Genomic DNA, 26,445 nt, shown 5'->3' with positions numbered 1-26,445 from the left:
GTCCTCTTGGCTCCCTCCCGGCACCCCAGACCAAAGCAAAAACTTTTTTCCTTATACCGCAAATGGTTCAAAAAAACAATTAAGAAGTCCTGTCCCTGTAAGTGTTCCACTTGAGGTGTTGATAGATGACCTTTCATGAAAATAGCAAAGCAAATGCTTTATAGATTATAGATAAACGTAGATACATAATGAAATAATGTGAAGAAATTAATCAATAAGCAAAGGGCAGGAGGGAACATTACAAGAAAATAACCATGTTGTTCCTTAATGGGTGATTACACATAGGAACATTTTTAGAATTAGGTAATGCCAGAAAAATAGATGACGCATGCTACAAGGAAATTGCTAACAAATATAATGCCACATTTGCCACAATAAAGCAGCCAGTCAAACACAATGCTGTTGTCTGTGTCCATTTTTTATTTTTTCACCGGCGCCATTCATCCTTCGGGAATCCCTGGATCTGCTGGGGCTGGACCCCGGCAATTAGATAGTACATTTCTTTAAAATTTAAAATTCTAGAGGAGTTAAGATGGCAGAGAAGTAGGGTTACGGGGATTTCCCTTCCCTTCCCTCAAACACAGCTGTATTGAGGTCAGAACACTTGGAACACTCAGGAAATCAATCTGTGGAGTGACAGAAGTCTCCACAGGTAAGGGAGACAGCTCAGCAGGACACAGATGCATTATGTGAACTGGGGGAGATAAAACAGCGTAGGCACAGAGGGGAAGGAGCCCCTTCCGTGGAGAAACAAAACGGAGAGAAAGAAAGGCTGTGGATTGTGGTATTGTGCTAGTACAAGAGAAAAACTTCTCTGGACCATGGACTGGGGAAAAAAAATACCGAGAGTGCCAGTTTCTACTTTGCAAACAGCCTTAGGAATTGAAGATCAAAGATAGGAGCTTTCAAAAGTGTGCAAATTTCACCAGACTGAAGTCACTGCAGCTTCCATGTACACAAGCCTGGGGGGGAGAGGGAGCTGGCCCCAGGGCACAGTAGCAATCTCAGGGGCATGCTGAGAGGTAAGTCCTTCCTCCAATACTGTGGGAAGAGGGTCTATTGCCCCACCAAGGACAAAAGACCCTTCAGGCGCCAGCAGGGCTGAGTGGTGCTACACCAATAAATGGAATCCACGTGGCACAGGGCCCCTTAAGACACACCAGGTTCTGAATCTTAGCCAAGAGCCTAAGAGGTGCGGGAGACTGTGGAGAACAGGCTGACCACCAGCACTATTCTGTAAGGGCTGCCTGAACAGCATGGTTTGAGAAACCCAGTCCAGGGAGGAGAGACTGGGGTGTTGCCATTTTTCTCCTCATCACCAACACAGTGGGGATTGAGGGAACAGAACAGTTGCCCCCAGTGGAGGCGGGACTGGTTTACACCAGACCCGCCCCTCGTGTCTAGCAATCTAGCAACTGCTCATCTACTGGAGTGGGAATGACACTGACTGAACCAGACAGTCCCTCCTCCAGACGAGCACAGCCACTGGTCCCAGACACCAACAGACAACTGTCTTGTGGTTTTGTATGTTAGTCTGTTTTTCTTTTTTTTTTTCCTCTCTTTTTTCTTTCTACCCTCTTTTTTCCTTTGGAATCAGGATCATAGTTTCTGATTTGATTTTTGGTCAATTCTTATTATATATACATATATATATGTATGTATTTTTTTCAGGCATTTTTATTCTTTTTACACTTTTTATAAAGCTCCATCTTTATTTTCCTTCCTCTCTCTCTGGATTAAGCCTTATAGTTTCTTTGATTCTCTATTTGGTCTTTTTTTTTCACCTCTTTCATTTTTCACTTTCTATGGGATCAGGTTCCCCACCTTTTCCTTTCTTCCAGAGTTACTTCAACGAACAAATCAAAGCACACTTGGTGGAAGGTCCAAACAATCCACCACCACAAGTAAGGAGGAGCTTTGTAGAAGACTGACCAGTGGGTACAGCAGCCAAATACACAACACAAGAGTGCACGCAACACACTCCAAAAACACTTCCTGAAGTGCCTGGCCCTGGCCAGTGTATTATCCCTCTTTAATATAGTAGTAACTTGCAGATGGAAGACATAACAAGCTGTTAAAACACATAAAAGCCAGAAATGTAGCCAAAATGTTGAAACAGGAGAATTCTCTTCAAAAGACAACCCAGGAAGAAATGACAGCCAGAGAATTGCTCTTAACAGATACAAACAATATATCTGAACAACAGTTTAAAGTAAGTCATAAGACTAATAGCTGGGCTTGAAAAAAGCATAGAAGACAGCAGAGAATCTATTGCTGCAGACATCAAAAACGTAAGAAATAGTCACAATGAATTAAGAAATAACTGAGATGCAAAATAAACTAGATACAGTGACAGCAAAAATGGAAGAAGCAGAGGAGAGAAGAAGTGAAGGTAAAATTATGGAAAATGATTAAGCTGAAAAAAGAGGGAAAAGAAATTATGAGACCACAAGGGGAGAATTAGAGACTTAAGTGAGTCAATGAAATGAAATAACATCCATATAATAGGACTTCCAGAAGAAGAAGGAGAGAGAGAAAGGGGCAGAAGGTTTATTTGAACAAATTACACCTGAAAACTTCCCTAATCTGGGGAAGGAAACAGACATCCAAGTCTAGGAGTCACAGAGAACTCCCTTCAAAATCAACAAAAACAGATCAACACCATGACATATAGTGAAACTGGCAAAATACAAAGATAAAGAGAGAATACTGAAAGCAGCTAGGGACAAACAAGCATTAACCACCAAGGGTAGACACATAAGGGTAGTTGCAGACCTGTCCACTGAAACTTGGCAGGCCAGAAGGGAGTGGCAGGAAATAAATACTCAATGTGCTGAAGAGGAAAAATATGCAGCCAAGAATCCTTTATCCAGCAAGGCTGTCTTTCAGAATAGAAGAAGAGATAAAGGCTATTCCAGACAAACAAAAACTAAAGGTGTTCCTGACCACTAAACCAGCCCTGCAGGAGATCCTAAGAGGGACTCTGTGAGTGGAAAGCAGTAAAGATTACAAAAGACCAGAGGCATCACCACAAGCTTGAAACCTACAGATAACACAATGACACTAAATCCGTATCTTTCAATAATCAGTCTAAATGTAAATGGATTAAATACTCCAATCAAAAGATACAGGGTATCAGAATGGATAAAAAAATAAGACTCATCTATATGCTACTTACAAGAGACTCATCTTAAACCTGAGGACATCTGCAGGTTGAAAATGAGGAAATCCATCTATCATGCTACTGGGCATCAAAAGAAAGCCAGAGTAGCCATAGTTATATCAGACAAACTAGATTTTAAAACAAAGTCTGTAACAAGAGATGAAGAAGGGCATTATATCAAAAGAGGTCTATCCATCAAGAAGAGCTAACAATTATAAATGTTTATGTCCCCAATGCCGAAGTACCCAAATAATATAAATCAATTAATCACAAACATAAATAAATTTATACACAATAATAACATGATTGTAGGGGACTTTAATACTCCACTTACAACAATAGACAGATCATCTAGGCAGAAAATCAATAAGGAAACAACGGCTTTGAATGACACATTGTGTTGCATACACACAACTCCTGAAACAGAATGCTATGGGCACCAGTGACAGTCACAACAAAGTTTATTGCAATGAGAGGCAAGGCCAAACGATCAGGACTGACACTCTAGACCAGAGTGAATCTCTAACAGCCGGGGTACCGAGTTTTTACAGCTGACCACATAGACCGCATCGTCTTATCATCACCTGGGAACAAAACAAAGAAATAGTTCCCAGATGGGGGTGGAAACAGTTCAGACATTTCCCTTGCCCCAATCCAATCAAACACTAATCCAATTTATTTTCCTTGAACTTTTGTTCCCTTGATTGATAGGACAAGGCTGTTATCTCTTAATCTACAGTGTTAAAACAAAGCTGTTATTTCTTAAGGCTACAGGTTAGCCCTACACTACAATTTAACCCTTACAATTGGAACAGATGGACTTAACAGATACATTCAGAACTTTTCCTCCCAAAGCAACAGAATACACATTCTTCTCGAGTACACATGAAACATTTTCCAAAATAGATAACATACAGGGTCACCAAACAGCCCTCAACAAATATAAAATGACTAAGATCATACATACCATGCATATTTTTAGATCACAACACTAGGAAACTTGAAATCAACCACAAGGAAAAATTTGGAAAGTCCCCCAAATACATGGAGGTTAAACAACATCCTACTAAAGAATGAACGGGCCAACCAGGAAATTAAAGAAATTAAAAAATATATGAAAGCAAATGAAAATGAAAAAATGACCGTCCAAACCCTTTGGGATGCAGCAAAGGCAGTCCTAGGAGGAAAATATATTGCAATTCAGGCCTATCTCAAGAATCAAGAAAAGTCCCAAATACACAATCTAAACTCGCACCCAAAGGAACTAGAAAGGCCGTGGCAAAGAAAGCCCAAAGCCCGCAGAAGAAAAGAAATAACAAAGATTAGAGCAGAAATAAAAAATATAGAATCCAGTAACACAGAACAGATCAATGAATATAGAACAGATCAATGAATAGCCAGATGAATCAAAAAGAAAAGAGAGGACCCAAATAGATAAAATCACAAATGAAAGAGGACAGATCATAACCAACACCACAGAAATACAAACAATTATTAGAGAATACTATGAAAAATTATATGCCAACGAACTGGACAATCTGGAAGAAATGGACAAATCCCTAGACACTTACACACTGCCAAAACTCAAACAGGAACAAACAGAAAATTTAAACAGACCCATAATCAGCGACAAAATTGAATCAGTTATCAAAATATCTCCCAAAAACATGAGTCCTGGTCAGATGGCTTCCCAGGGGAATTCTACCAGCCATTTAAAGTAAAGTTAATACCTATTCTTCTCAACCTATTCCAAAAAACAGAAATGGAAGGGAAACTTCCAGACTCAATTCTATGAAGCCAGCATTACCTTGATTCCCACACCAGACAAGGACCCGACTGAAAAGGATAATTACAGGCCAATATACCTGATGAACATGGATGCAAAAATTCTCAACAAAATACTAGCAAATCGAATTCAACAGTATATTAAAAGAATTATTCACCATGATCAAGTGGGATTCATTCCTGGACTGCAGGGCTGGTTCAATATTTGCAAATCAAACGTGATATATCACATTAATAGAAGAAAGGATAAGAACCATATGATCCTAGCAATAGATGCAGAAAAAGCATTTGACAAAATACAGCATCCTTTCTTAATAAAAACCCTCAAGAAAGTTGGGATAGAGGGAACATACCTTAATGTCATAAAATCCATATGTGAAAGGCCCACAGCTAATATCCTCAATGGGAAAAAACTAAGAGCTTTCCCACTGAATTAGGAACACGACAGAGATGTCCATTCTCACCACTGTTGTTTAACATAGTATTAGAAGTCCTAGCCTCAGCAAATAAGACAACAAAATGAAATAAAAGGCATCCAAATTGGCAAAGAACTCAAACTTTTACTTCTCACAGATGGCATGATACTCTACATGGAAAACCCAAAAGACTCCACCAAAAAATTGCTAAAGCTGATACATGAATTCATCAAAGTTGCAGGATATAAAATCAATGTACAGACATCAGTCACATTTCTATTCACCAATAATGAAGCAACACAAAGAGATCAAGGTATCAATCCCAAGGTATCAAGGTATCAATCCCATTTACAACTGCATCAAGAACGATAAAATACCTAGGAATAAACTTAACCAAAGAGGTAAAAGATCTGTATGCTGAAAATTTCACTATAGAAAGCTTATGAAAGCAATTGAAGAAGACACAAAGAAATAGAAAAACATTCCATGTGCATGGATTGGCAGAACAAATATTGTTAAACTGTTGATACTACCCAAAGAAATCTACACATTCAATGCAATCCCAATCAAAATAGCACCGGCATTCTTCACAGAGCTAGAACAAAAAATCCTAAAATTTGTATGGAACCACAAAAGACCACGAATAGCCAAAGTAATGTTGAAAAAGAAAACCAAATCGGAGGCATCACAATCCCAGACTTTAGCCCCTTCTACAAAGCTGTAATCATCAAGACAGTATGGTACTGGCACAAACACAGACACATAGAGCAATGAAATAGAATAGAGAACTCAGAAATGGACCCACAAATACATAGCCAACTAATCTTCGACAAAGCAGAAAAGAGTATCCAATGGAAAAAAAGACAGTCTCTTTAGCAAACGGTGCTGGGAGAACTGGACAGCAACATGCAGAAAAATGAAACTGGACCACTTTTTTACACTATACACAACAGTAAATGCAAAATGGATGAAAGACTTAAATGTGAGACAGGAAATCATCAAAATCCTAGAGGAGAAAACAGGCAGCAACCTCTTTGATCTCGGCTGCAACTTCTTACTTGACATGTCTCTGAAGGCAAGGGAAATAAAAGCAAAAATGAACTATTGGGACCTCATCAAGATAAAAAACTGCACAGCAAAGGAAATAATCAACAAAACTAAAAGACAACCGATGGAATGGGAGGAGATACTCGCAAATGACATATCATATAAAGCGTTAGTATCAAAAATCTATAAAGAACCTACCAAACTCAACACCTAAAAAACACATAATCCAGTAAAGAAGTGGGAAGATATGAATACACACTTTCCAAAAAAGACATCCAGATGGCCAACAGACACATGACAAGGTGCTCAACATCATTAATCATCAGGGAAATACAAATCAAAACTACACTGAGGTATCACCTCACATGAGTAAGAGTGGCCTAAATTAACAGCTCAGGAAACAAGAGATGTTGGTGAGGATGTGGAGAAAAGGGAACCCTCTTGCACTGTTGGTGGGAATGCAAACTAGTGCAGCCACTCTAGAAAACTGTGTGGAGGTTACTCAAAAAATTAAAAATAGAACTAACCTACAACCCAGCAATTGCGCTATTTATCCAAAGGATACAGGAGTGCTGATTCAAAGGGGCACATGCAACCCAATGTTTACAGCAGCACTAGCAACAATATCCAAATTATGGAAAGGGCCCAAGTGTTCATCAACTGATGAATGGATAAAGATGTGGTATATATGTATACAATGGAATAATACTCAGCAATGAAAAGAATGAAGTCTTGCCATTTGTAATGACATGGATAGAACCAGAACATATTATGCTAAGTGAAATAAGTCAGTCAGAGAAAGACAGGTATCTATGATTTCTCTCAAATGTGGAATTTGAGAAACTTAACAGATAACCATAGAGGAAGGGAAGGGAAGGAAAAATAATATACAGAGAGAGAGACAAACCATAAGAGACTCTTAAATACAGAGAACAACTGAGGGTTGATGGGGCTAGGTAGGGGATGGAGGGTGGGGGAAATGGGTAATGGGCATTGAGGAGGGCACTTGATGGAATGAGCACTGGGTGTTGTATGTAAATGATGAATCATGGGAATCTACTCCTGAAGTGAAGACTACACTGTATGTTAGCTAACTTGAGGGGGAAAAAAAAAATTCTACGTTAACTATATTTCAAGAAAAATAAAATTTTTTAAAAAATTAATTTTATGTGTAGACATTATATAAAAACCTCAAAACTGGAAAGGAATTAAATATCCACATTTTTGTCCCTATCTGACCGTAGGAAATGGTTGAATAAGTTACAGTATATTTTAAAAAGTAGTTTACAGAACAGTATTTATAATTCCATTTTGTAAAACAAAAAAGTCTGAGAATTATATAAGAAACAATAACAATGGTTATTTCCATATGATGTGATATTATAGTTCATTTTTATGTTGTTATTTTTACAATTCAGTGTTTTCAGCATTATTGTGGTAAGTATATACTACCTTCAAAATCAGAAAAAATAAATTTTCATTTTTAAATTATAATTACATATAAATTCTATCATGAGATAGCCAAGTGTCAAAGGGCTGACGTCATTCAGCAAGCATTCATATCATTACTCTACATGATTCTCTACTTCAGGTCTGTAAAATCCAATATAACATTAGACAATCTGAGGAAAGGACAAAAGACTGTCCTCTGTCAGTTCATACAGCATGGACAAGTTAGAAAGGTAGGAGACAACCTGAGGTTGTTTCAAAATATCCTTCGTTTATCTTCCATTCCTTTCTTTACTTTTTCCCCCACTCTCTGTCAAAGAGTCAAGTAGTAGATTAAATATGTAGTAGACATTTTAGATAGGGATTGTATATAACCATAGTCATTCATTTTGCTTATCATTAATTGTTAGGTGGTGGTCTCTAATCTTATCAGCTAACATAGTTCTTAAGTGATCCTGAGAATTACTTGGTTATTATACTGGGGGCCAACAACAGTAACACATGTCAAAGAATATTGTTGGACACAGGAACACTGTCAACCACAAATACAAATGAAATGAGTTCAGGGTTATCATGAGTGATCTTTGGAAGAAAATGCTACATCTCTTCCTGGGCAAACTTTACCAAATGAAAATATAGAGAAATATAAATTAAAACTGCACATATTAAAAGGAATTACTATATATATGTATTCACATGGAAATATATTATTAAAAGTAATGGACAAGATAAATAAAAATGTGTAGAGTATTATCATTATTTTAGAAAATATTAAAACCATATAATCTTATATGCATGTGTGTTAGTGTTTGTCAATGAACAGAAAAAAATCTTAAAGGGTATATACGTCACACTGTTAACAATAGTTATACCTGAGGTAGGAGGGAACTCTGACACTTTTCCTTTGTATGATTTACAACAGGCATCAGTATTTTTAAAACTGCAAACATTAAATGGGTAAAGCACCTGGCATGGAGTAAGCGGCCAATAAGTGTCAGACTCTTTTATAAATTTATAATTAACAAGCATAAAGTTTTACTAAAATAAAAATTCTTACTAGCTCAGTACCACGTACATGAAGGTTTTAGAAAAATCATTTCAGTGTAAGTTGATGATGCTGGTAATATTAGCTGAAACTCTAGAAAAATCTGAAAACTTTAAGAAAATCTGATTTTTAACAAAATTATTCCCTCCAAAATTTATTGTCCTTCTTATGAACTAAAAACAGGACGACCCAGTATTATCTCTGGTTTGCAATTAGCCTACTGTGTAAACTTCACAGATAAGGAGTCAAAACCACCTTACATGGAGTCAAAATCATCTGCTACAACCATAAGAAAAATTAATATGAATATTTTGGTACATTTACTTCTCTGTAAATAAATGTACGTTTTTATGTTCAACTGGCACCACACTGCTTTTATTTTTTTCATTTAATACTGTATTATAAAGGTATATACTTTCCTCAAATACTTTGAAAATAATTTTTAATGACTACCTAATAGCCAATTATAGGGATAGATATATCATAATTTATTTAAGGTTTGCCTGTTACAAGGTAAGTTGCTTTCAAATTTTCACTATTATAATGAAACTGTAACAATTATCTTTTATAGGATATCACTCTGCTTAGAATTATCAGTTTATAAAGTTTATCCAATTTTTTCTAATGCGGTGTTTCTCTTACTGATTTATGACACTCCCCATCTTACACTAAGCTATTAACATTTACTAGTTTGTTTGTTTGTTTCCAGGCTGCTGTGGCAACCAAAATATGGTTTTACTTATTACTTATATTTTTATATTAGAATACTACACTTTTATTTTTGTTTTTTATTGCTCTAAATGAATTCTGGAATAGTTTTACAATGATATTCCCCACTCTCCCCAAAAGAAATCTCATGTAATTTTGATTTAACATGGGGTTCATAGTGTTTAATTACAGAAAGAGCTCTTACCAGTTCATAAAGTTTTTTCATTTTACAATTCTCAACTCTATTTATGACATATATGTTGCAGATATTTTTATCAGTTTGTCATTTTTCTTTTAACTTTATTGTGGTGTTTTCAATTTTTAAAAATTCAAATATATAAATATAAACATACTTTCCTTCTCAGTACTTGGTGTTTCTGTTTTACAAAGGCCGAGTCCACATCAAATTTATATGAAATACTTGCCTGTATTTTCTTCTAGAACATTTATGGTTTCATTTTTTAAATATAAAGTTTCTAAAATACCTAGAATTCTGTGTGAGGGAGGGGTCAATTTTTAAAAATAAATGGCTTACCCATTACTTGAATAAACTATTGAATACTCCATGCTTTTCCAACTATTTTGAAATGTTACCTTCATCACTAATTACATATGTTTGATTCTGTTTCTCATCTATTCCATTTCATTTAATTCAGGCACCAATAAGCTATACCACTTAAATTATTGTACCTTTAAAATAAATTTGAATATCAGTGTGAGAAGGTATCTTCTCTCAATAATGTCTTTTAGGGGGGCCTAGGTGGCTCAGTCAGTTAAGCGTCCAACTCTTGATTTCAGTTCCGATCACGATCTCATGGTTTGTGAAATCGAGCACCCACACTGGGCTCCGTGCTGACAGTGTGGAGCCTGCCTGGGATTCTCTCTTTCTCTCTCACTTTACTCCTCTCCTACTCGCACTCTCTCTCTCAAAATAAATAAATTTTTAAAAATGTCTTTCAGACATCCTCCCACATTTATACTTCTAGGTATCCCCCCAAAAAACGCCAAAACATATGTAATAGTATGCTGATGGAATAAAGAAAGAACAAAGAAGAATCTCTTATTATAGACAGGCTTTCCAACTTCTAGTAGGACATATGCATGAGAATTAAACAGATTTGTTTGAAACTTACTCCAGTTGCCACTCGAATACTTGCTGATGGGGGTCGTATTCCAGAAGGAGGTCTTCCAGTCAACCCCATTCCACCTCGTGAAACAGGGCGAGCTGCTGAAGGTTTGTGATTACTGGCCATCGTTTGTTTACTTTCACCACTATTTGGAAACAAGAAACAGTTCAATTCTCCTTTCATGTCTCCTATAGCAACACACTGGAGATCCACATAGCTTTCCTTCAAACATTTAATCCACAATGACTTTTCTTGCAAATTGTCATTCCAGGTACTACTACAAGGCTAAACTGGCTTCATTTTGTTCAAATATGAAAGTAATGTTCAATTTAGAGTGGAACTATGAAATCATTTAACATATGCCTTCCTCATTTCCCTATTCTTTACCAAAATGTAAGCCTCTCTAATTACCTATCTCTCTTGAGCTCTTCCCATACTCTACTAAAATTTCTCTTTTCTGACATATCCAGCACGTTTCTTCCCTCCCAATTTTTTTTCCACAGAGAAAAATGATGATTCACTCCTTTATATTCTAAACCCTGTTATCAGATCTTTCATTTTACTTTTTGCCTTAATAGAATCCCAACTTGCCACAAAACACTTTCAGTGAAGGCTGTTTTAGCTTCTCAATCCATAATTCCAAAGCAAAGGAGTGCACAGCATTCCTGTTGCTCCCCAGTGTCACTTTTAAAACATTAATCTTCCAAATCTTCCTTTGAGGACCAAGGAATGCAACCTTACTGCCTTGGATCTTTCCTGGTTCCTTTTATCTTAGGGACCTCCTGATTTCTCCCCCCATCTTTACTAAAGTCTTTTATACCTAGTTCAAGTCTCTCTACTCCAGTCCCACCAATGTCCTGGATGACTTCCATAGGGATACTGGCTTCAATATCTAACATTTTAGGTCACAGTTCCCTGACCTAAATTTTAGTAACCATCTCAACTCCATTTCACTCATCCATAGCTATGGCTAGACCTGGAGCTTGTCATCATCTGGAATTGTTTCATCTCAATACCAACTGAAATATTTCATTGGTACTCTTTATACCCATCTTATCTTTATTCTCACTCTATCTCCCTTTAAACCCACTCCTCAATTCACTCATCCTCTCCCAGTTTACCAGCCCCCTCCTTTACTCATCAGAATATATTATTCAAAGTTTTGGCTGATGATTTAGAATAGCACTTTTCAGATTATAGGTCATGACTTGTTAGTGGGTTGTGAAAACAAGTTGGTAGGTTTTGCCCAATATGCTTTAAACATGAAGTAAAAAATGTAAGAAGGGTGACTGAGTGGCTCAGTCAGTTAAGCATCTGACTCTAGATTTCAGCTCAGATCATGATCTCGTGGTTTGTGAGTTCCAGCCCTGTGTCAGGCTCTATACTAACAGTTTGGAGCCTACTTGGGATTCTGTCTCCCTCTCTGCCCCTCCTCCACTCACTCTCTCTCGCAAAAATAAACATTAAAAAAAATGTAAGAGGGGCACCTGAGTGGCTCAGTTGGTTAAGCGTCTGACTTCCGCTCAGGTCATGATCTCACAGTTCGTGAGTTCGAGCCCCACGTCAGGCTCTGTGCTGACAGCTTGGAGCCTGGAGCCTGCTTCGGATTTTGTCTCCCTCTCTCTCGTTGCCCCACCCCTGCTTGCTCTCTGTCTCTCGAAACTGAATAAACATCACACACAAAAATTTTTTTTAAATGTAAGAGTTCACTGCATATAGGAAGGGTATTGTTTCATTACATTTTTGTTTCAGTTATATTTATGTAAATTTACACATTAGCGAAAAAAATACTTTATTGCTAAAAAATGCTAACCCTCATCTTCATCTAAGCTTTCAGCAAGTCCTAATCACTAATCACAGATGACTATTACAAATATAGTAACAATGCATAGTCTGACATATCTCCAGAATTACCAAAATGTGACAGACATGAAGCGAGCAAATGCTGTTGGGAACATGGCACTTATAGACTCGCTTGACACAGGTTTGCCACAAACCTTCAATGTGTAAAAAGCGCACTGGAGAAGCTCAAGAAAATGAAGTACGGCTGTTGTCCATGTAAAATTTAAGTCTATTATTCTAGCTTTCCTGACAACTTTAAGAAAATGTACAACATACAGAATTTCCAGGGGTGCCTGGGTGGCTCAGTCTGTTAAGCCTCCAACTTCAGCTCAGGTCATGATCCCTGGGTTTGTGAGTTTGAGCCCCGCAACGGGCTCTGTGGAACAGCTCAGAGCCTGGAGCCTGCTTCAGATTCTGGGTCTCCCTCTCTCTCTACCCCTTTCCCGCTCACACTCTGTGTCTCTCTCTGTCAAAAGTAAATAAACATTTAAAAATTAAAAAAAAAAAAAAAAAAAAGAATTTCCACCTGACTGTCTCTACCACTGCTTTACTATCTTGGAGAAAGCCTAGCATTAGATCAGTCCCAGGAGATAAAATAAAAATAAAAAGAACGGTCACTCCTAACAGACAGGCCACTAACTCCTCAGTTATTCACGCAAATCAGAGACGGAGCCTAGCCTTTGGTTCCAGAAAAATGAGAGACACAAACTTTAGCTCTGACAGTTAGCCCCACTGGATGTGGGTCCTCATCTGTAAGACCCATGCGTGGCAATGGGCTGTGGCCTGAAGAGCTGTTGTGAAGATTAAAGATACTATGTAAAAACATCGGCTTGCTAATTATTACTACCAGGATCCTCCCTAAACCAGCCATTTTAACATATACCAACAACTGGCAAGTTGCTAATAAAAGACACACATCTATTGCTTCGAGTGAAATCCCTCAGCCCACGGTGGATTTTCTCTTTGAGGCTCTTGGATCCTTCCCTCCGGTCTCGCCTCGGCAGGTTTCCTCAGGGGACTGACTGAGGTGATCTCTCCACACGCTCTGCCGGCCTGCAGTCCGGCTTCCCAGGCCTGGCGACAGGCTGAGAGAACGGCTAAGTGCCGAAAAGTGTGGATTTGTTTTTGTTTGGAGCGGATCAGCTTCTCCAAGGTAAGAAAAGCGGCTCCGGAGGGACTGAGAGAGGGATAGATGGGACCTGGGATTTCTCACCTCCCTGGGAGTGTCAGGAGGAAAGCTGTAACGGTGAGGGGCGCTCGAACCTGTTTCCGAGGCCGCCACCCCGGCGGAGCCCACCAGTCGTCCAGAGCACCGTTAGCTCACTTCGCCACTGCAAGCTCCCCTCGCTCTCCTGGGTCCTCAGAACTAACCACTAGCGGCTACGCGCGGCTACGTATCCCGGCAACGGGGGCGGGACGAAGAGAGGACCCGCCTCCTGATTGGCCAATCTTCGGCTTCTGCCCCTGGTAACACCAAACGGAACGAGAATAACCTGTTCTCGCGAGATTGGAGATCTCATTTTTGTTGTCGGAGTATCTCCACTCTTTTTCTGAAACAGAAAACGGCGACTTGAGTAGGAAAGTACGTTTTGTCTGAAAACTAAGTTAGTATTTATAATCAAAGCCACATTTCTGATTGTGTGCCTGACCTGCATTTACTCCTAGCGAGTTTTATTATATCGCTATGTCACCTCGTATGTGACATGTGTTATCGTGTAATAGACTTTTTAATAACTGTTTTTAGTTTCTTGTGGTAGGCAGCGTTATACTATCTTTTTACTTCTTATTAGAGGTAGTTATCCTTCCTGTTAGGTCTGCGCAACGTACACATTACATTAAGTATAGATGTGTTTCTGGTGACATCTATTCCTCGTTTCAGTGGAAACTTCCTATCTTTAAACTTCCTTTCAAAGTTATTTTGATCCAAGTTTGTGAAGGATGAATTAAATGGACAGTGGTCTTAAAATAACTATTTTAGAATCAATCTGTAAAGAAACACCATGTAGGGGTGCCTGGGTGGCTCAGTCGGTTGGGCATCCGCCTTTGGCTCGGGTCACGATCCCATGGCTTGTGAGTTCCAGCCCCAGGTCGGGCTCTGTGCTGATAGCACGGAGCCTGGAGCCTCCTTTGGATTCTGTGTCTCATTCTCTGTCTGCCCCTCCCCTGCTTCTGCTCTATGTCTCTCAAAAATAAAGGTAAAAAAAAAAAATTAAAAAAAATAAAGAAACACAATGTAAAAAAAAAAAAAAAAAACTACTTCATCTCAAATCCCACATCTCTAATAAAGTAACTTGGAATTTTCTTCCAGTCTTTCTATGTAGAGAAAGTTTAAATGCGATTGCAACTATAATCATAACGTACGGAAAGTATTGGACTTTCAACGTTTTTCGCATTTCCAACTTGCATACATTATTTATAACTATATTTATTTTTGAATGTCCTGCCTTCAAGTAGTTTAAAATGAATGCAACAAAATGAAATGTCACGTGGCTGAATTATCACTTCAAGTTCGTAAAATATTTTTATGTAATTCTCCCATTTGAGCCCAACAAATTTGTAGTGTCCTTTAGTGACTATACAGGAGGAATCCACATAACAAATTTTACTAACTGGACTTTATTTACTGTTAGTTCCCCATATTTTTGCCTCTCCATAATTTGCTGCTTCTAAAGACTTAAAGTCCTTTTCTTCAGTAAATATTGTTCCTTTGTTAACTTGTTCTGTAAGTCCAGACTCTAGCCACCTCTTTGAGTACTCATTTCTGAGTTTCTCCCTTGCATATATGAGATATGTATGTTAATAAATTTTTCTGTTATTAACCTCTTTTGTTGCAACGCCCCGCGCAAAGCCTACAAAGGTAGAAAGAAAAAAGATTATTTCCTTCCCTACAACCTCTGCCCAACTACTCGGTACACAGAATTGTCTGAATCAACTGACATTATGGAGATTTTTTTCCCTGAGTGCCTTCAGACACATGGAAGGAGGACGCAGCATTTGTCATTTGTATGCAGATGTGACAGTTGAGTTAAAGGTTTTAAATCTGAGAATTGCTTAACACGTAAGATATTTTAATTTTTTAGAGTACCGAGAACCCAGTTTAGTATTAGGATTTAAGGCAAACGACTGTTTACAACTTGGTCCCAAACTCTGTCGTTTTAATTAAAAAACAATGTTTAACTTCCAAAAGTCTCAGGCGATTCCACAGAAGCTCTGGAAAAGTCGGAAAAGGGTTACCCTGACAAAACGTTCAGAACGATTTCTCTCAACCACAAGGGAGCGCGCAGCTCCTAAAATCAAATCTTAAAATATCCGGATTCGGCGCGCCTGCGGTTCCCGCCCCACTGCGCGTGGCATTGTGGGATTTGTAGTCCCAGCGCGCATCTCGTACTACAATAAACTGTTCAGCCAGGACTCGGCAAGGACGCGGGCTCGAAAAGGATCCGGATTGGGGCGATCGGGCCCAACGGCCGGGCACTGTTATCTCTTCCTCGGCGGATCGTCCAGGGCGTGGGAAGGAAACGAGCTTCAGCTCGGCCTTGCCCTCAGCAGTCGGGACGCACACGCTTTGCGTCATGGCGGGCTGAGACAGATGATGAATTCCGGTGTACATGTCAGGGTTGCTGTGTCACTCGGCCCGTTCGGCGTTTCCCTTCCCCGTCGCCCTTCCGCACCGGCTCTAGGGCTCTTCCGGTCCTCAGCCGCCCCTCACCTGCAGGCCCCTCGCCCGCCGCGCCCCGGCGTACTCCTGGCCTCTTCTGCGGACTGATCTCGCGCGGTGCCTGGGCCCCGGGTGCCGGACCGACGAGGGCCATGGCGAGCGGTGCCGCCAGGTACCGGCTGAGTTGCTCGCTCCCAGGCCACGAGCTGGATGTGCGGGGCCTGGTATGCAGCCTCTATCCGCCGGGGGCCTTTGTGTCCGTGTCCCGAGACCGCACCACCCGTCTCTGGGTCCCAGACAGGTGAGCGCTGCGAGTCCGTCTGTCCCCGCCTGTCCCCACCACCCACCCCTGGCAGTGTTGCAAGCTTCCTATTGCTGGTGGGACAAGAGGGCCCCTCCCCTGCTGTTATCTTGTACTGTTCCCGGCCTTGCCTCCGGTCCGCGCTCCCTCACAGTTCTGAGAGCACTGGCACTCTGGGCGCAGTGTTAAGAAACCTGTGAGATTTAGGTGGAAAGAGCACCGCTTTAGGATTACAGAGACGTACATTCTTGTCCTAATTTGACCACTTAACGAGTGGGTGACCTTGGTCGAAGCTCTTATCTTTTGGGCGATGATTTGCCATGTTTCTTTCAGGTTTGAAAATTTACTGATGCCAGGTGCACCCCCCCCATTAGACATTGTGAAAACATCTGACATGTAATTGAAGTAAATCCTCTTCTTTCCCTAGAATGTACTCTGTAATCTTCCCTCAAATTTAATTTTTGATAATTGCGTTGCAGAAAGTTGCATTTGGCACGTCTCCTTGTTGTCCAAATAAGTTTCTTAGTCTGGGGTCTGTGGTGGGCTCGGATGGAGGGGATGAAAGTTTCAGTATGTTTTATGGATGTGAGGATGTGCTGTTTTCTTGAAAGAAAGTCCATTGCCTTCAAAAGGTTGTCAGGTTAACCAAAAAGAGAAGTTAAGAAACTGAAGGTTGAGCTCCAGTCCAAATCAAGTTCAAGGGGTCGGTCCTGATTTGGCTGGTTGTAACAGGAAATTTATGACCTGGAAGACAGATTTCAGTTCAGAAAGAGAAAATTTGAGGTGATCTACTTTGTTATGTAGTAACTCTCCCATTAGTATAGGTTTCACTCAGAGTTTGGTAGCCATGCATAAATTCAGATGTTAACTCTTGGTTGAGTGTCTACTATTTGTTTAGATCCTGAAGAAAAAGAAAACAAAAACAAGTTCCCTCTTCTTATGGAGCTTTCTTACAGTCTGGGAGGGCTCATGGATCAGAAAAAAAAGTAAATAAATAATTGCTCATTGGCATGTGTACTGTGAAAAAAAAACAAACAAGTATAGAATTGAATGTAGTGATGTTAAAGAAGGAAGCCTCTCTGATGAGGGTTTCAGTTTTGTTTGGTTTATTAAAGCTGACACCAAGATGGACCTAGTCATGGGAGCAAGGAATGAGAAGAGTTGAAATGAAAGAGATCTGTAGATGGTAGGAGGGTCAAGCATAGACACCCTGGATTAAGAAAGAGGCAAGTTCCTGTGTGCGGGAGGGAATGAGCTGTGAGGTCAGGAGCCAGAAGTTGGCTGGAGCCACATGCTATGGTAAGAGTGCTTCTAGAAAGAGTGTAAGTAGAAGCCTTCAATGCGTTTCAGACAGGGAGCAGCATGATTTGATTGACCTGTTGAGAAATACTGCTAGCTGCTGGTGGAGATTAGATTGCAAAGGGATAAATGTGGAAGTAGATCTGTTTGGAGGCTTTTGTTGTAGTGCAGCCAGTACATGATGGTAGACAGACTAGAAACGTTATAGAGCAAACTCCTATATTGAATTGGACGAGATAATCTCTGAAGGTCTCTTTTAATTCTACGATTCTGTGATATTCCGAACCACTTAGTAACGCTAATACATAAATTTATGTGTATTTGAGTGTAATTACTGATTAAGCTTGTCTCTTTAAAATTGAGTTCAGTAGAAGCACGTACCCAGCAGGATATAAACATTGCAGTCAGAAGTAACTAAAGGATGGCTGCTGTAATAGTTGAGTCTTGTCATTAAGCTTTACGTGTTTTGTAGGACTGTGCTAGGTCCTGGAGTTTTTGCATTCATCAGAACTTCAGGGATTGGAGGCTGAAGTCGTCTATTTGAAAAGTGTTGTGCTTTTTTCTTTTTAACTCATGTTGTGTTTTTGGTTTTGTTTTCAAAATCATTCATGAATTTATTCAGCTAACGCTGATTGAGAGCCAGCGTTGTGTCACACACAGGAGTAGATAGTGGGTAATTATGAAGTAAGACTGTTTTACCTCTCATTTCCAACTGTTCAGAGTAGGGCATTTTATAGTCCCTGGGTGATGAGTCTCTTCTACATCCCAACTAAAGTGTCTAACGTACCCTTACTGTTATAAAAGTGTCCTCAAGGCTGACATCCTGACAATTTGTATGTCAATTTGTATTTGTATGACAATTTGTATGTCAAATTGTATGACAATTTGTATGGTATATTAATAAATGTAATGAAGTGCTGTAAATGTTTGTAGCCAGATAGGACATGAAAATTGTTTTCCCATGTACATTGTTGATAGAATTCTGGATCAAGGTAGTTAGTGTACAGATGGATTGGGAATGATGGAATTTAATTTAGTTTTAGGGAAGCAAAATAGTTCTCTTTCAAGGTGCACTAAACCAGATACCTTGTCTTTCACAAAAGCCCATTGAAAACCCAGAGGCTCTCTCAGCCTTCTGAAGACCTTTCAGAATGGAGACATTATTCTTTGATTGTACATTGAACTGTACCAGTCAACATGTGATTGTTTCAGACTGCTTCAGGCCTCCCTAAGCCCACTTCAAGTTAAACTGGATTTCTCATCTGTCATGAACTATTGTTTTACCTTTGGAAAACTACCCACATTTGAAAGATGCAACTTCACATTTAATGTGGTGTGTTAACTCTTGCCTGTCCGTGCCAAGGGTTAAATGATTTCTCCCTCCTGTAAACACTCAGCACTTTGTGTCCAAAGTTAATAGTTCTATGGAGTTTGTTAAGAAATCAGAGCCATTCCCTTCCCAACCCCCATTTCCTTTTCTTGGAGTTAAAATTGTTATCTCTTTTAACTGCTTATTTTTGTATGTTACTTCCATGTGTATGTATAAAGTGCTTTATTGCTATTTTTATTTTTTTAATATTTTAGGCATTTTCTGTTCTTGCTGCAGAATATTGGACTTTAGCTCTCCCCCAGCTTATGCATCTTTTCTATGCTCCGCCCCTTATAGTTGAACTTAATTTAGATGAAATCAGTATAATTTTTAAGTTTTTGTTTACTTATTTAATTGAGAGCAAGCGTGCACACAGCATGCATGGGCAGGGGAGGAGCAAAGAGAGAATTCCAGGCAGGCTCCATGCCTTATGTGGGACTTGAACTCACAGAACATTTGACCTGAGCTGAAACCAGGAGTCTGCAGCTTAACGGATTGTGCCACCCAGACACCCCTAGACGAAATCAGTATTTTATGACTGCACAGGCTCTACTTACACTGCTGTGGAATAAACTATGATAACTCTTAACAGTTTTATGATCTCCCTGTAGCTAATGAGTATCCTGTTTGGGGCTTTCATTCACTTCATTTTTTATGTATTTCTCACAAATTCAACTTCATATTCTTTGCTAGTTGTCTAAATCTCTTCTCAAGACCTGTAGACATACTGGATATTTTGCAGTTTTATCTTCCTGGGGGTGAAAACTTTCTGACCTGGTCTGTCTGCCCCTGGGGCACACAGATCCTGAGATCTGCCTTCATTGTGTTCTTCACAGTTTCTTCTTTTGGGCCTCTTGTGTTGGATCTGTTATCTGTATCGTTTTACTTTCTTAGTTTTCTTCCTTGATGCCTTTTTGGAGCATATCTTCCAGGAGCTTCCTGAAATACAGTACACTGATGATAAATGTATTAAGATAGTGAAAGTCTGAAAATGATTTTACTCTGCCTTGCTACTTGAATAATAATTTAAATGTTTGTAACACTGTAATTCCCAAATAATTTTCCTTCAGAATTAAGAAGCTATTGCTCCATTGTATTCTAGCCTCCAATGTGTATTTTTTTTTAATGTTTACTTTTTTTTATTTGAGAGAGCACCAGCAGGTGAGGGGGGAGGGGCAAATGGAGAGGAAGAGAGAGAATCCCAAGCAGGAGCCCACCAACACAGGTCTCGGTCCCACAATCCTGGGATCATGTCCTGAGTCAGACATTCAACTGACTGAGCCACCCAGGCGCCCCAGCCTTTACTGTTAAATTTGACAAGTCTGAAGCCATTCTGTTTCTTGAGCTATTATTTTTTTTCTCTCTGGAAGGCAGTCTGTATTTAGGCACCCCTAAAAAGTTTTAAAAAATACACAACAAAATAAAGTGGACAAGTTAAAAAAAAGCTACTGCCAAATACCTTCCTTTGAAGATTTTTCATATGATTCATCTTGCAACTGATTCTGAAGATTTTCAATAGTGTTCCTTTTCCTAATTCCTACCTTTCTTGGTCCCCATTTTTAGAGGTACATAGTGCTGCTGATATTCTTCAGCTTTTTAGGGATTCATTGGTAGATTGGTCCTCTACTTTCCCTGATGCCTACTTAGAACTCAGTTTTCTCAGGGTGTCTGGGTGGCTGAGTTGGTTACATGTCCGACTCTTGGTTTCAGTTTAGGTCATGATCTCAGGGTTGGTGAGTTCAAGCCCTGCGTCAGGCTCAGTGCGGACAGCAAGGAACCTCCTTGGGATTCTCTCTCCCTCTCTCTCTGCCCCTCCCCTGCTATTGCACTCTTTCTCTCAAAATAAATAGATAAACATTAAAAAAAAAACCCTCAATTTTCTCAGGTATTCTATATCCTTTATTATTTTTCAATCAGCTTTGAGTGTTCAAAGTTGTGTTCCTGTTTCTTTTTCTTCTTACTCTCCCTGGCCTTGTGGGTTTATGCCTGTCTTCGAAATGTGTATGGATGTGTGTTTATCTTGAAGTCTTATCTCTTCGTGTGCACTTGTCCTGTCTCCTTCTACTACATTGCAAACTTTTTAATTTAGCTTGAATCGGGGATATAATTCTTTATATTCCTCTCGGGAGTTAACTTACTGCCTTCCACATAGTACATTGTAATATGTTGTTTGACTTGTTATGTAAGGCAGTGATGCTGAGTGATGTGTGTAACAAATTGATAATCTTTCTAAACGCAAGGCAGTTATTAGTATGCTGTGTCCCTAGAGCATTCATTTATATATCCCTGTATTCCATTAGTTTGCATATTGAGAATGATTGGTACTCTAGCGATTTAGATATGTATACTCTACTAATGGGTATTAAGTTAGTGTTTCATAGTATGAAAATATCCTCACTGTGTTTGAGACTTATTGATAGTGTACTTCATTATCTTAATTGTATGAATGTTTCACTTCACCAGGGATTTCTGAGGGTAACAGTCACAGATGAATAGAAATGAAGACGGAGCGTGAGAAAAAGCCACTTGCGATACTTGTTTCCCTCCCTTTCCTTCCTTATTCTTTCTGTTAATTAATACACTCTTATCAATGAAACGCTGAGTAAACTTTTTCTAATCTGATGTGAATCTCAATAGTAGCTAATAAAATTAGATATTTAATATTTAAGTTAAAATAATAGATTCTTGGGGCACCTGGCTGGGTCACTCAGGAGAGCATGCGACTCTTGATCTCAGGGTTGTGAGTTTGTGTGTAGAAATTACTTAAAAACCAAACAAACCAAAACCAATAGATTCTTAAGGTAGCAGACACTCTAACGTTCAACCCGTATACTAAAAGAAAATGAGTACTTGGATACTCATGTCCTATGGTAAGTCAGGGGACAAATGTGTATCTTTTTTTTTTTTTTAAAGATTTTTTTTAACATTTATTTATTTTTGAGACAGAGAGAGACAGAGCATGAATGGGGGAGGGTCAGAGAGAGAGGAAGACACAGAATCTGAAACAGGCTCCAGGCTCTGAGCAGTCAGCACAGAGCCTGACGCGGGGCTTGAACTCACAGACCGTGAGATCATGACCTGAGCCGAAGTCGGACGCTTAACCGACTGAGCCACCCAGGTGCCCCGACAAATGTGTATCTTATTCATTACAATGTCTTTCCAGTCCTAACAGGGGCTTTACAGAAATGCACTGTATGAGTGGCCACTCCAATTTTGTATCTTGTGTATGCATCATACCTTCAAGTGATATGTACCCTCATGGACTAATCGCCACTGGAGGAAATGACCACAATATTTGTATTTTCTCACTGGAAAGTCCAGCACCACTTTATATACTAAAAGGTCACAAAAATACTGGTGAGTATAATGCTTTGATTTTTTTCTATTTGAAGAAGTTTCATCCTTTTGAAAATAAAATTCATATATCTGCATTCCATACTATTAATTATGTTTGTTTTACCTATGGCTATGACTTGATAGTGAAAACCTTTTAGGATCATCATTGTTCTGTAAATTCTATTCCAGAGTTATTGTTATCATCAGTAAAGGTTGACATGCTTATATATGTAAATAATACAGTGTTCTGTTATAAAAGGAAGAAGCTGTATAATTTTAATACACCTTGTGGTTTTCGTTTTTAACTATTTTGTGCAAGGAATTAATTTACTCAGGAAGACTAAGAGTATTTTTTCATCTTATGGTTGTTATATCTATATTTATGCAATAAATTGAAGACCCAGAACAAATGTGTTTAGGACCTTGGTATCATAACCGAAGAGTATTTAATACTTTTTAATACTGTTTTCTATGGTTTACGTATATTTCTGATTATCTGATATTCCTGGATTTGTGTGTGGTTTAATAGCTCTTTATTATAAAATGATATGCTTAATCAATGCAGTGTGTATACCTATTTTTTTTATGTATCTGGATCTGTAAGCAAGTAGTATGCCCCATAAACACTTGAAAATTCCTTTGAAAAATTTTTTAAAATGAATTGTGTGTATATATGTGAAATCTTTAATACTGAGTGATACAGACTTTTTTTTAACTTCATTGAGGAAGTCTTGAAATGTATACAATGGTAGAGATACAGTATTTTGTAATGAGTTATGTATAAATATATATATTTAAAGGAATGACGATCTTTTCCACCGGTGTATTTACATAGCTTCAAGGATTATCAACACATGGCCTATCTTCTTTCATCTCCCCAGTCTTCTACAATGTTATTTTAAAGGAAATTTCCAATATACTGTTTCATTTGTAGATACTTTAATATGTAACTCTAAAACAGGGTTTGGCAAACTTTTCTGTAAAGGGCCAGATAGTAAATATTTTAGGCTTTGCAGGCCATCTGGTCACTTTTACAACTATTGAAGTCTGCCGATGTATACAAAAGTAGCCATTGACAATAAAATGAATGAGCCTATCTGTATTTCAATAAACAGCTATTTATGGACACTGAAATTTGAATGTCAAAATTTTCACATATCAGGAAATATCTTTTAATTTTTCCCCCCAATTACTTAAAAATGTAAAAACAATTCTTAGTTTGTGCAGTATACAAAAACAGGTGGCCCACAGGCCATAGTTTGCTGATCCCTCGAAAAGATATATTTTTTTTAATCGTCATTACACCTAAAACAAAACAAAACCTAATTGCTTATTATCAAATATCCAATGAAGGTTCAAATTATACCCAATTGTTTCATAAATGTTTTTTTACAGTTTGCTTGAACTGTGACCCAGCTAAGGTCCGTATGTCTTTTAATCTATGGGTTTCTTTCCCCCTTTTTCCCCCCCTCCCTATTTGAAACCAGCTTATTTAACCTGTAGGATTTCCTACTGCCTGAACTTTGGCTGATTAAAGCCTCATTGTTTCCCTTAACATGTTCCTCAATCCCCGATATGTCTTAGGAGGTATTAGTCAGATCTAGAAACTTAATCAGATTCAGGCTCAAGTTCTTGGCAAGTACCTGTTATAGGTAGTATTGTGTACTTTCTGTTGTAGCACATTAAGAAGCACTTAATAACTCTTTGTGATGTACATTAGTGGGTTCAAATGTTGGTCATTTATTCATTATAAAATTACTAGCTGTCTTGTATGTAATGGTTTTTAGCATGTAGTGATGAGCACACACAGATCCAGTATTTCATTAAGATTTGAAAAATCATTATACTCTAACTCTACCTTTTTTTTTTTTTTTTGCCTTTAATAGCTAGCATTTTTTTACTATATAATTTTCTGACATTGCTTTTTTTTTCCCCCTGTCAATTCGTTGGTTACGTGTGAGACTTTTGTACAAGGAAGATAGGATAAATGCTTGCCATGTCTCCTCTCCTACCTCTTTTACCAAGTTTCAGAATGAGTTAGCTTCCTTTTGCATTCTCAAATTGTCCCATATTTGGCCATATTGGAAACCTCTTTAAATTGGCCCCTGTGGCCTTTTGATAAGACCTTTAGCAGTTTTCTTTGCTTTTGGTACTATAGAATGTTACAGGTTCACTTTATGTATACCTTGTTCTAGACCTGGAATCAGCTATTTCTCCAAGAAGCCCTGTGTTTTTTGCTTTTGTTTTTTGAGTGGGAAATAATAACTGGAAACCTGAGTTTTGGTTGTAATGGTGCTCAACAGGATTTTTTAACTTAATGTTGCTTTATAATTCTATAAAACATAAATAGTTTCAAAGGAAAAACAACTCACCAAGATATATTCAAAGAAGTCTAGATTCATTCCGTATTGGCTTCTTGCACCATCCCTTTCCTTATATTTATTAACTTTGTTCTTTTTAAAACTAATAGAGCAGATATGGATGTAGCTTTATATTGCCCCTTTCTTAGGTAAAAGGTAACATACTGTATGCAATTTTCTGCCCTTCCTATTTTTGCTTGATAACATTACCACTTTGGAGATCTCTTTATTATACTATATAGAAGCCTTCTCCATTCATGTTTACGATGGCATTATAATTCATTGTTTAGCTAGCTGTACTATGACTATTCTAGCTTATTTAGCGAGTCCCCTATTGATGGACATCTGAGTTTTCAATCTTTTGCTAGTACAGATAGTACCATAATAAATGGCTCCATGGCTCTGTCATTTTGTTAGTTTGGAAATGTCATTTAGGCATAATACTCATTTCTGGATCAAAAGGTAAATGGATATGTAATTTTGTTAGGTATTTCTGAGTCGCTTGATTAGGTGTTGTAACTTGTTTTTGCATTTCAAGCAGCAACATGAGTCCCTATTTCCCTTACCAATGGTGTATGTTGTCAGATTTTTAGATTGTTGCCAAAATAATAAATGAAAAGTGATGTTTTAGTATAGGGGAAATTTGCATCTCTGTTATTACGGAGGGGGACATCTTCATAGAAGGAAGGGATTATTACCCTTTTTTTCCTGTGAACTGTATTAAAAATTGCCCATTTAATACTGGGTTACTGGCCATTTTTGAAGCCCTTGATTAGAGTTATTAACCCTTTCATACAGATTACAAATTTTTTCCCATTTTGTTAACTTTTTTTACTTTGCACATTTTTTTTTGTAATGCAAAAGTCAATTTTTATATAATCTTATTTGTCTTGATCTTTTAAGGTATCATATGATCTCATAGAAATCTATGTAAAAATACTGCTTCAATTTTGGAGGGTATTTTTTCTGCCTGATTCATTTCTACTTTATTATAAGGTAATCTTTTGTTATTTTGTTAGTTTCCTTGGTGGTTTAGAGGCCAAATGTCATGTGCTTTTTTTTTTTCCTGGCATACCATACATACCATGTTAGTGAGTATAGCTGAAAAATTAATGATTGACATTCTTATGTCATTTTTGTTCAGCTTTCTAGACCGTTTTATTTTCTAAATAGTAAAGTAGTACTATTCTTTAGTTGATATTATACATATAACACTTCCCCATTTCATTATAACTTGCGATTCTAGGTAATTTTATGTTGCATTATTTGGTATCATGGGCTTTTTCCCCCTACCTATTCAAAGCTAAATGCTTCCTTATGCTTATTGAAAGAGATTTATTTTTTTTATTCATTATTTCTGCCTGATCTTGAAAGAAATTAAAAAAAAAAAGAAATTTTCTGTGCTTTCTGAGACGTTTCTCTTGAATTATATGTTACACTGATCTCTGAGAGAATATGAAGAGCTTTCCCAATTACAACTATCAAGGAGAAACATTTAAAAAAAGAAAATTGGAATTGGTAGCTAAATCTCCTTATGAGA

General features: G+C 38.2%; 2 protein-coding genes across 6 annotated transcripts in view; one reads left to right on the top strand and one right to left on the bottom strand.

Moving 5' to 3' along the window:
• Positions 1-13,941, bottom strand: part of IFT74 (intraflagellar transport 74) — a 94,987-nt gene extending 81,046 nt beyond the window's left edge. For 2 of the 4 annotated variants that reach the window (XM_060609616.3, XM_081790903.1), the window contains exons 1-2: positions 13,796-13,941; positions 10,747-10,885 (exon numbers count right to left, since the gene is read on the bottom strand). In XM_060609616.3, the coding sequence (XP_060465599.2) occupies positions 10,747-10,866 (120 nt within the window). In that variant the 5' untranslated portion in view covers positions 10,867-10,885; positions 13,796-13,941. Of the gene's footprint in view, positions 1-10,746; positions 10,890-13,795 lie in introns of all 4 variants that reach the window. The other 2 variants (XM_060609615.3, XM_060609617.3) reach the window with 2 other exon arrangements.
• A 2,011-nt stretch (positions 13,942-15,952) lies between these two features.
• PLAA (phospholipase A2 activating protein) overlaps positions 15,953-26,445 on the top strand; it is a 41,078-nt gene continuing 30,585 nt past the window's right edge. For both annotated transcript variants that reach the window (XM_060609622.3, XM_060609621.3), the window contains exons 1-2: positions 15,953-16,541; positions 22,373-22,566. In XM_060609622.3, coding sequence (XP_060465605.1) covers positions 16,393-16,541; positions 22,373-22,566 — 343 coding nt within the window. In that variant the 5' untranslated portion in view covers positions 15,953-16,392. The remainder of the gene's footprint in view (positions 16,542-22,372; positions 22,567-26,445) is intronic.

The sequence above is a fragment of the Panthera onca genome, chromosome D4 (assembly GCF_046562875.1).
Source record: "Panthera onca isolate mPanOnc1 chromosome D4, mPanOnc1 haplotype 2, whole genome shotgun sequence".
Classification (NCBI taxonomy): domain Eukaryota; kingdom Metazoa; phylum Chordata; class Mammalia; order Carnivora; family Felidae; genus Panthera; species Panthera onca.
This window is presented reverse-complemented; position numbering and strand designations above follow the sequence as displayed.